The sequence below is a fragment of the Rhinichthys klamathensis genome, unplaced genomic scaffold (assembly GCF_029890125.1).
Source record: "Rhinichthys klamathensis goyatoka isolate OS25496 unplaced genomic scaffold, OSU_Roscu_1.1 h1tg000352l_1, whole genome shotgun sequence".
Lineage (NCBI taxonomy): Eukaryota > Metazoa > Chordata > Actinopteri > Cypriniformes > Leuciscidae > Rhinichthys > Rhinichthys klamathensis.
In genome coordinates, this window is record NW_026606863.1 from 450,001 (window position 1) to 461,818 (window position 11,818).

General features: G+C 33.2%; 2 protein-coding genes across 2 annotated transcripts in view; both read left to right on the plus strand.

Annotated features, from left to right (window-relative positions):
- Positions 1–7,614, plus strand: part of cacul1 (CDK2 associated cullin domain 1) — an 8,275-nt gene extending 661 nt beyond the window's left edge. Inside the window, exons 2-8 of the mRNA XM_056232673.1 lie at positions 967–1,093; positions 1,176–1,278; positions 2,512–2,607; positions 2,705–2,807; positions 3,761–3,850; positions 6,774–6,912; positions 7,537–7,614. Of these exons, the coding sequence (XP_056088648.1) occupies positions 967–1,093; positions 1,176–1,278; positions 2,512–2,607; positions 2,705–2,807; positions 3,761–3,850; positions 6,774–6,912; positions 7,537–7,576 (698 nt within the window). The 3' untranslated portion in view covers positions 7,577–7,614. The remainder of the gene's footprint in view (positions 1–966; positions 1,094–1,175; positions 1,279–2,511; positions 2,608–2,704; positions 2,808–3,760; positions 3,851–6,773; positions 6,913–7,536) is intronic.
- A 2,447-nt stretch (positions 7,615–10,061) lies between these two features.
- mypn (myopalladin) overlaps positions 10,062–11,818 on the plus strand; it is a 37,381-nt gene continuing 35,624 nt past the window's right edge. Inside the window, exon 1 of the mRNA XM_056232672.1 lies at positions 10,062–10,364. The gene's annotated coding sequence lies outside the window, so the exon portion shown is untranslated. The remainder of the gene's footprint in view (positions 10,365–11,818) is intronic.

The following is an 11,818-nucleotide window of genomic DNA, read 5'->3' on the forward strand; positions in this document are numbered from 1 at the left end:
AAAAAAAAATGAATTACAAATTTATAAAAATATTAATAAAATAGAAAATAAATTAAATAAAAAATAATACGTTTTTAGAAAGTAATTTTTATGTGGACATTTATAATTACACATTATTTAATTTAAGCATGTATTTTAATTTGTTGTTTTTATTTTTCTAAAAACAAATACAAAGTCTTAATAAAATAATTGTATTTTTATTTTAAATGTGTTAATAAAAATCACTTTTAAAATAGTTATTATTTATGCATGGATTATTTTGCTTCTTTTATTTAAAATTACATTTTGCCATGTATAAAAATGTGTTATATTAAAATGTAATTAAAAATGACTTTAAAAAATATATTTATGCATGTATTATTTTGGTTCTTTTATCTTAAAATCATATTGTGCCATGTATAATTTATTTTTTATTTGTAATGCAATAAAAATGGTCTTTAAATATATATTTATGCATGTACTATTTAGCTTCTTTTATCTAAAAATATATTGTGCCATGTATAAAAATGTGTTATTTGAAATGCAATACAAATTCTGTCTTTAAACAATTTATTTATGCACGTATTATTTTGCTTCTTTTATTTTAAATTGTATTTTGTCATGTATAAAAAGTTATTTTAAATGTGTTATTAAAAAAAATTATTATGCATATATATATATATATATATATATATATATGTGTGTGTGTGTTTTGGATTTTTTTATATATATAGATATATATTAATCATGTTATTGCCTTGTTTCCATGTCTAAAAAAATATTGCTATGTCCAAAAACATGGCGTCACAAGTATTACTACAGTATTACCTCATGATAATAATACCATTGCACTGAATACAGTATTATTTCAGTACTGCCGAATACTTATATTTGTATGAGGTAGAGAAGAGTAGTTTATTAAGAGCTTCGTGTGTGAGTTGCTCCGGTTGGTCTGACCCTGATGTTCATGTGTTCATGTTTGTGTAGTCCTGAATGCGATGACGGCAGAAGATTACAGGACCGTTTACTGGCCGAAACTAGAGAGAGCCATTGAGCATCTGCTCACTCAAAGCCCACTGGAGCACATCTCCATCTCGTACGAACAGATCTACAGGTGCGTGTTCCTTCCCGTTAAAGCGATCAAAAATCAAACATGCTTTTTAGTTAACACACATTTCTGCTTTCTCCTCCTCCAGTCACGTTTATAAGTGCGTGTGCCAACAGCACTCAGAGCTGCTCTACAACGACCTGATGTGGAAGATCACGTCTCATCTAGAGCAAGTGTCTTCTGAGCTACAGGTCAGTGCATCCACAGTGTTCAAGTGCACTTTTAAAACACATACTGCGACACACATTCACATTCAAATGAAGTGCTTGTGATTTTTACATTGATCTATTGATAAATGATTTTTAGATTAAAGAAGCAAAGTGATGCATGCATGCATATATATATATATATATATGTGCATAATACATTTTTTTTTAATAACACATTTAAAATAACTTTTTATACATGACAAAATACAATTTAAAATAAAAGAAGCAAAATAATACGTGCATAAATAAATTGTTTAAAGACAGAATTTGTATTGCATTTCAAATAACACATTTTTATACATGGCACAATATATTTTTAGATAAAAGAAGCTAAATAGTACATGCATAAATATATATTTAAAGACCATTTTTATTGCATTAAAAATAAAAAATAAATTATACATGGCACAATATGATTTTAAGATAAAAGAACCAAAATAATACATGCATAAATATATTTTTTAAAGTCATTTTTAATAACATTTTAATATAACACATTTTTATACATGGCAAAATGTAATTTTAAATAAAAGAAGCAAAATAATCCATGCATAAATAATAACTATTTTAAAAGTGATTTTTATTAACACATTTAAAATAATAAAATAAAATTATTTTATTAAGACTTTTTATTTGTTTTTAGAAAAATAAAAATACATGCTTAAATTAAATAACGTGTAATTATAAATGTCCACACAAAAATTACTTTCTAAAAACTTATTATTTTTTATTTGATTTTCTATTTTATTAATATTTTTATAAATGTGTAATTTTTGTAAAAAAAAAAATGATAATAATAAAAAAATGTATTTAAAATGACCTCTTTTTTTTTTTCTTCAAACGTATATTTTTTTAGTTTATTAATTGTATTAATAGCCACTACTCGTAATGAAACTGATCAGAGAATCCAGTCCATCCGAATAAAACTGTTCATCTGTAATTATGTTGAGGGTGAGGTGAGCAATCTATTGTCTGTTTGAGGGTAGGCTCATATTGTTTTAAAATTCCTGCTGTATTTATTACATTTATAGTGTATTTTTATTGACTTTTGTATTTTAGGGTGCCTGTTAAGATCTGGCTAGGGACAACAGATGGAAACTAGCACTTGTAGCTAACTCTGGCTTGTTTACAGCAAGTAACTTGTTTGTTGATCAATGAGCATCGTCCCTATCAAATAAAATAAATGAATGAAATGAAATCTCATCTCTTCTAAAGGCCAGTCCTCCAGAACAGTTGATTGAGAACTTCAACGTGGCTCTGACTCAGTACACAGCCGCCCTTCACTGCATCGTTCCCGTCTTCATCTATATGGTAACATGCAAATAGTCATTGTTTTTGGATTCGATCTTATCAGATCATTTGAATTCTCTATTAATGCGTCTGCCTTTTGAACATAACTGTGTTAAAGAACAAGTTCTACATTGAGACCAAGCTGAACCGAGACCTGCGGGACGATCTCATGAAGCTTTTCTCGGATCATGTAGCGGAGAGGCACGTCAGTGTGTTACTGCGTGAGTGTGTTTCTCAAGATTCGTTGTGTCAGAGTTGTTTATATTACTGGACAATGATTTTGTAGAGTATACAGAAGAAATGCAATTTTATTAAATTTTTAATTGGAACTTTGGAAGTTTTGGATCGGTAAGATTTTTAACGTTTTTAAAATAAGTCTCTTCTGCTCACCAAGGCTGCATTTATTTGATTTAAAATACCAAAAAAACAGTAATATTGTGAAATATTATTACAATGTAAATCATCTGTTTTCTATGTGAATATATAGTAAAGTGTAATTTATTCCTGTGATCAAAGCTGAATTTTCAGCATCATTACTCCAGTCTTCAGTGTCACATGATCCTTCAGAAATCACTCTAATATGAGGATCTGATGCTCAAGAAACATTTATGATTATTATCAGTGTTGAAAACAGTTATTTACATTTTTATTTCAGGATTATTTGATAAATAGAAAGTTCAAAAGTACAGCATTTATCTGAAATAGAAAGCTTGAATTCAAGGACGAATTAAATGGATCAAAAGTGACAAAGACATTTATAATGTTACAAAAAATTCTATTTCAAATAAATGCTGTTCTTTTGAATTTTCTATTCATCAAAGAATCCTGAAAAAAAACTGTTTTCAACATTGATAATAATCATAAATGTTTCTTGAGCATCAGATCATCATATTAGAGTGATTTCTGAAGGATCATGTGACACTGAAGACTGGAGTAATGATGCTGAAAATACAGCTTTGATCACAGGAATAAATTACACTTTACTATATATTCACATAGAAAACAGTGTTTTTTAAATTGTCATAATATTTAACAATATTACTGTTTTTTGTTTGTTTGTTTTTATTAAATAAATGCAGCTTTGGTGAGCAGAAGAGAGAAGGATAATCTTACCGATCCAAATCTTTTGAACGGCAGTGTACATCAACTGAAGTGTTTAATTGTGTTTTCTCAGCTCTTCTTAAAAAGGCTCATTCCATGCCATTTCAAGTCAAACCGTCGACTATGGAGAGTGTTGTGAAAGGTCTTTACACGCTCCGGCCAGGTAAGATTAGTGTGACTGTTTTAGTAACACACACACACACACACACACACTACACGACATGAACGAGCATCGAGTGGCCTAAGACTTCAGGCATCTGTCAGCGATCTCCACAAAACTGTCGGCGTGTGAAAAATGGCGCTTGAATCGTGTGATTATAGACAGAAGCACTCAATGCATCGCAGTGTGTGTGTGATCCTGAACTGAGCTTCAGTTACAGTGTTATTTTGTGTCAATAGCTTTTGTGTTTCACATCACATCATTTGTCTTTCACAGATCCTACAGGCTTTGGATGGAACAATTTGAACTAGAGAAATGTTTAAGCAAATTTGACTTTTTTCATGTTTTTCATGACGAACATGAAGCAGGGCAACAACTCACTGCGTGATGAAGCCTATAGAGAGCAGTTAGAATCGCTCTAAAATTCAAGATATCAGGGCAAAAATGCCCCTGTATGAGTTTTTGTACGAGCGCAATATCACATGAGTGCTGTTTTTATCGCGAATAGCACGAGTGCAAATATGTTAAAACTGTTCAATAAGTAAGAAGTTAATATTGTTGTATTTTAGACACAATATTGCCTATAAAGCCACAGGAGAACGATTGTGCTTCTTCGAGCAACACAGCGGTGTTTCTGAATGAATTCGTGGTTTGAACGAATCATTCGGGTGAATCAATGATTCAGTGACTCATGAATCAGCCATTTGAGCGAATCTAATGAACGAATGACTCAACGACTCGCTCATTTAGACATTTAACCACCACTTACTGGCAGTTTTAGTTTCTTATTTAGAGTAGGATTTCATTAAAGAGAAGAAAAAAAATCTGTATTATTAAATAATCTATTAAAGGTCTAGTTCAACCAAAAATCGTGTCATCGTTTACTCCCCCTCATGGCCATTGAAGCCTTAAAGTTTGTGTAATAAATTCTATGTTGAATCAAATGAAATATTGTAGTCAACATTTGAAGTGGATCAAAACCTTTCATCAAAGTTGTACATGAATTTTGAACGATACCCGTGCTTTGATGAACTTTTTTGATCCACTTCAAATGTTGACAACTGTATATTAATGCTTTTCTCATTTAACACAATAATGACTTTAAATGATCTTTTGGAGGCGCTTTCTCAGCTAAATTTTATGTGCGATTAATTACCACAGTGTGTAATTAATTAGATAAAAAAAAGTATCGCTTGACAGCCCTTTTATATATATATGTGTGTGTGTTTGTGTGTGTGTGTGTGTGTTTGTGTATGTATGTGTGTATGTGTGTGTGCATTCAGCATATATATAATGTGCATTCAGAACGATTCAAATTGAGCAGTTTTGATTCAGTGAGATATATATATATATATATATATATATATATATATATATATATATATATATATGTGTGTGTATGTGTGTGTGTGTGTATGTATGTATGTATATATATTATGTATATGTGTGTGTGCATTCAGCATATATATAATGTGCATTCAGAACGATTCAAATTGAACAGTTTTGATTCAGTGATATGTGATATACACTCACCGGCCACTTTATTAGGTACCCCATGCTAGTAACGGGTTGGACCCCCTTTTGCCTTCAGAACTGCCTCAATTCTTCGTGGCATAGATTCAACAAGGTGCTGGAAGCATTCCTCAGGGAGTTTGGTCCATATTGACATGATGGCATCACACAGTTGCCGCAGATTTGTCGGCTGCACATCCATGATGCGAATCTCCCGTTCCACCACATCCCAAAGATGCTCTATTGGGTTGAGATCTGGTGACTGTGGAGGCCATTTTAGTACAGTGAACTCATTGTCATGTTCAAGAAAACCAATTTGAAATGATTCGAGCTTTGTGCCATGGTGGAAGTAGCCATCAGAGGATGGGTACATGGTGGCCATAAAGGGATGGACATGGTCAGAAACAATGCTCAGGTAGGCCGTGGCATTTAAACGATGCCCAATTGGCACTAAGGGGCCTAAAGTGTGCCAAGAAAACATCCCCCACACCATTACACCACCACCACCAGCCTGCACAGTGGTAACAAGGCATGATGGTTCCATGTTCTCATTCTGTTTACGCCAAATTCTGACTCTAACATCTGAATGTCTCAACAGAAATCGAGACTCATCAGACCAGGCAACATTTTTCCAGTCTTCAACTGTCCAATTTTGGTGAGCTCTTGCAAATTGTAGCCTCTTTTTCCTATTTGTAGTGGAGATGAGTGGTACCCGGTGGGGTCTTCTGCTGTTGTAGCCCATCCGCCTCAAAGTTCGACGTACTGTGCGTTCAGAGATGCTCTTCTGCCCACCTTGGTTGTAACGGGTGGTTATTTGAGTCACTGTTGCCCTTCTATCAGCTCGAACCAGTCTGGCCATTCTCCTCTGACCTCTGGCATCAACAAGGCATTTCCGCCCACAGAACTGCCGAACCCTAGAACCCTAGAGATGGTTGTGCGTGAAAATCCCAGTAGATTAGCAGTTTCTGAAATACTCAGACCAGCCCTTCTGGCACCAACAATCATGCCACGTTCAAAGTCACTCAAATCAACTTTCTTCCCCATACTGATGCTCGGTTTGAACTGCAGGAGATTGTCTTGACCATGTCTACATGCCTAAATGCACTGAGTTGCCGCCATGTGATTGGCTGCTTAGAAATTAAGTGTTAACGAGCAGTTGGACAGGTGTACCTAATAAAGTGGCCGGTGAGTGTATATATATATACAGTATACACACACACAAATATATATATATATACACACACGCATATATACTGTATATCTCACTGAATCAAAACACGGTTCAGAGTTTAAATCATTCTGAATGAACAATAATCACAAATTTGTTCACTTTGGAAACAATTCAAATGACATTCAAGCCAAAGATTTCCACCTGTAACACATGATTAACAGGAGATGATGTTCTTCCCCACAGACTGGGTCCCTCTCGCTCCGGCTCTGTTCTCCAGATTCATTCCTCAGATCGCTCCTCCGGCTCTGGAGTCTCAGCTGGAGTATTACGCGGCGCAAGACCAGAAGCTGCAGATGGAGCTCTGTCAGAACGGCGTCTCCAGGTAAACCATAACCTCAAATTATGCGAAATAATATTATGATGGATGTAAAATAATGCCAAATATTTTTTAAACAAAAAAATTGCACTACTTGGAAAAAATATGCATTGCATTATTAATCGTGCTTGTATTTTAATGCATTGTGTTTTTAATACGAGCGAAATTATTAAATAATTATTTTTAATAATTTGATTGCCTGTTGAATATTAAAGGTTGTATTTTTAAACTGGATTAATATATTTGGAAGTGAAATCTGAAAGGTGATTATTGAATTTTTAAATGTTTTGAATTGAAATATTCACAGCTTAAATATACAACCATGTTGAATTTCAGCCCATAAAAATGCAAGCCCTAAAAACACAATGCATTAAAATACAAGCCCGATTAATAATGCAATGCATGTTTTTTTTCCAAGTAGTGCAATTCAACAAGCTTTTTTGTTTCAAAAACATTCGGCATTATTTTAATGTCATATTTCAGAATTTTCATTATTTTACTTTCAAATCTTGACTTTCAGATTTCACTTCCAAATATATTAATTCCGTTTAAAAATACAACCTATAATATTCAACAGGCAATATTCAGTCCATTAAAAATGCTAGCTTGACCCGAGCCGTTGTTTTGCAGGGGCGATCAGTCTCGCAAGCGAGCGAGTGAAGAATCGTGACAGTGAAGTGGGATTTTACACTACTTCAGTGAATGAAAGACTCAGACATGCCGAACAGACTTTATCAGATGCAGAGACGCTTCATACAGTCCTTTGGGAGTTCTCGGATATTTTGAGGATTCGCAAAAGCATTACAGAACTACACAAGCATGAGCAGCATCACTATGGCCTTCAGTGTGTGTGTGTGTGTGTGTCCAGTTAGGAGCTGGATTTATAGAACTGCTTTTTTCTCTTGTTCTGGATTTGCTTCGCAGAATTCATCATGTTTCCAGGTTGATTAGTCCAATCAGGATGATTTCTCTTTCTACTTTTAAGTTATATTTCCCTTAGTGACATCATCCGGTGGTCTCAGAATGGATGGTTATATGCGTGTTATAATGCGACCGGCGTTAGACTGAAGAAACGTGATGTTGGATGTTTTGCCAAGTGATGAATGAAGGTATTCAGAATCCAGATTAATACCTACTTATTTTAAAATGCAAAGTTTTTATTTTATTTTAGGATCACTACTGTAGTTCTATTCGGTTTGACACACTTTATCTGACGACCATATTACCTAATCATGACGTGCCTTTGGCTATTTGCCTTTCTTCCTTTTAGACTTTTTAAGTGAAATCATGTGATATGTAAATCATAATTTTTTTTTTAATGACAACTGCAGATTTTTTTTTTGTTCTTTTTGCATCAGTAGATAATCTAATAGTTATGGAAGCCCATTTCCACCACATACAAATAAATTATGCTGTGGTAATTATGACATAGAATGACAATATCGACTTTTTAAGTCAAAATTCTGAGATGAAAAAGTCATATTTGAGATAAAAGGTCAAAATTATGACTTAAAAAGTTGAAATTGTCATTCTTTGTCAAAATTAAGAGATGAAGTCATAATTATGAACTAAATTGTCTTGAATCGAAAAAGTCATAATTGAGATAAAAGGTCAAAATTATCACTTAAAAAGTTTAAATCGCCATACACAGTCAAAATTCATAAAGATAAAGTCATAATTATGAACTAAATTGTCTTGACTCGAAATTGTCATAGTCAAAATTATGAGACAAGTCATAAAAAGTTACTTAAAAAGTCAATTTTAACTTTTAATCTTATCATTATTATGACAAAATTATTATAATTTTGACTTTTCATTATTATGAAGAAATGTGCTTCCATAAATATTAAAAAAAAAACACACATTTAACCTGGAAGCACAATAACTGATGTGAGAAACAGCAGATATAAAGGACTTCCAGGTGTAAAATAAAGGGCTGCTCGTATTTGATCTAGAAACTATAGTTGAGTCAATAACAAACAGTATTAAATTATATAATGCTAAATAGATCACTAGTTAAATATGTGAATATATATATGAAGTATATTCAAGCATTATATAATATAATTAGTAGAAAAATTATTTTTAAAGTGAGTAGGAAGCAAAACGTATTGATCACCATATTCAGAGAGTTATGGGTAATTCCTGGTGAACTCATCTTAAAAACAGTTCAACTAAAGTCAGCCCTCGGGTATGTGTAAAATAATATTTTCAAAGATAATTTCATTACAAAACAATGTATGGAAAGAGTAAAACGGCAAGCGGAACACTTGAAAATAAACAGTTTTCACCAAAAAGATTGATCTTGTCTCTTTCTTTTATTTTATAGTTGGAATCTAAAAGCATGATTGTAATTGTGTGTTTTTCCCAGTGCAATAATGAGAATTTGAGGGTAAACACAGTAATGTCACAATGCAAACGACTTTACCTAAACCCTTCATATATAGTGCATTATAAAATATTTGAATGCATTGATCATGCCTTGTATATAATGCATCATATGATCTCATGAATAATTGTTATATAGTGTTTAGAAAGCAAGTATAATGCATTAAGACTATTAATCAAAATAAAATAAATTGTGTTCTGTGTATAATTATTTTGTATATATAAATACACACACATGCATGTATACATTTAAGAAAAATGTGTTATTTATATATAAAATATTTATATATAATATAAATTATGTATTTAAATATATACATGCAAATATTTCTAGAATATATACATGCATGTGTGTGTATTTGTATATACAAAATAATTTTACACAGAACACCCTAAACAAACTTTTATTTTGGATGCGATTAATCGTTAGCACTAATTAAAACGCATAACAAACAACAAGTCTGCAAATATAATGCATTATAACTTTGGTTGCAATTATTTATGAAAAGATATAACGTAAATTATGCATACCTTTATAATGCATTATACATAAATACTTAATTGTACTCAAAACAGGGTTCATTTTTTTAACTAATGCAAATGACAATGAATGTTCAAAATCATCTGTGCTTGGTATGCATCTCCTTTTTGCCCTATTATTTCCAGTTACCGCCCATAATGCACTGCTTCTGTGCCCTCCAGCCTGTCGTAGGTGCACCAGACGGGCACTGGCCAATGAGGACGGCTCATTCCCTGGCACACGCTTCAAATCCCTCCACCTCCTCCTGATAACCTGCCACCGACACGCTGACGGATGATTCGGCTTCATGGTGACAGGTCTCCCGGACAGGCCGTCGCCGCTGCTGCCGCTGGAAACTCAAGGTTAACTTTCCCCAAGACTAGGAAGAACTCGAGGTTAACTTTCCCCAAGACTAGGAAGAACTCGAGGTTAACTTTCCTCAAGGCTAGGAAGCGCTCGGGCGTCTGTAAAGCTGGAGTTGCAGTGGATTGTAAGCAGGTGCAGTAGATCTACACACTTGTGGAGCAGAACGCTCACACTGAAGTCTAAGGTAAAGCACCTTGTTATCTGATGACCATTTCATTTAATGCATGCAAGTACATTTTAAAGGCACACACTCTGTATAGATGTTTGTACTGACAGTTTCTTTCTTAGACTTACGTGTCATAACGGTTCCTTCCTAGTAAATCATGTACACAAGATCTAATGTAATAGTTTCTGGATTGATTCGAGCGATATGATGTTTGTAATGATATTATTGTGTTGTATTTTGTTCATGTAAAGTGAGCCCTGACTATAATTAGCTGTGTGGGGGGGCTGGAGTGTGTGTGTGTGTGTGTGTGCTCTGGATTCATGCACACACCAGCTGCCCGGACAGGTCTGTTGGAAGGGCATCGCTGCTTCTGTTAATTGCTCTGATTTGAGTGTCAGGACCATCTGCAGGCATATCCCGTTTCTGGATTCAATAACAACAGGGCAAAACCTTTCTCAGACTTTGCTTTGGGTCATACTTTAAATTGGGAGTCTTTTCATTTCAAGTCATTCTCTACTTCAGACCCGTAGGTCCATATCAAAACGTAAAAAGAAAATATATAAACATGCATTTACTAAGAAATTATAAAAAAAAATTATAAAAAAAATTACATTCCAGGAAAAAATACCTTTTATCACTCAATGTAATATAATTTAAGACCATTATGCTATTTTTTGAATCACATGCATATAATTGCATGCATTATTAGATACAAACATTTGGCTTGCACTTGTCCAACTCGGGAGCCGAAGCAGAACTTTACTATATTTACACTACAAGTGCGCCATATAAAGAGAAAAACATTAAGCTCTAAAAAGAGCTATATTATAGCAGAATATATCAAATATTTCTGTTTTTAATGATGTGACCCAAGTATTTTGCTTTATTTACCACGTTTAATACTTGGGTCACCTGTATAGAATGACATTTTTGCTTAAGGTTTTAACTTTTGGATTTTAACAATCATAACCACTCTCTTTTTAGCATTCAATGTAATATGATGCACACCATAGCTTGAACTGTTGTAGTCCAGCATTATAAGGAGAGAGAATAACTAAATCATCAGCACACATACTACACATACTGTATACATGTGTATATATTTGCATCTAAACACTTTTGCTGTTATTGAGGTGGATACGGGTAAGGTGAGGACCGGTTTGGGTTACACTATTTTAAGGTGATGTAGTTACATTGTAATTACTCAAATAAGTAATATTAGTTAACTACATGTACTTACTATAGAGTTAGGGTTTGGTTTAGGGTTAGTTAATTGTAATTATGCATAATTTACTGTTATTACTACTGTAAGTATATGTAGTAATATGTAACTGCGTCACCTTAGAATAAAGTGTAACCCGGGTTTGGTTAAGTCAGGTAATTATTGATGTAATTACACAAACCAATTACACGTGTAGGTTTTTTTTAAGTACAATGTAAAATCATTAAGTGTATTGCATCAAATGATTATT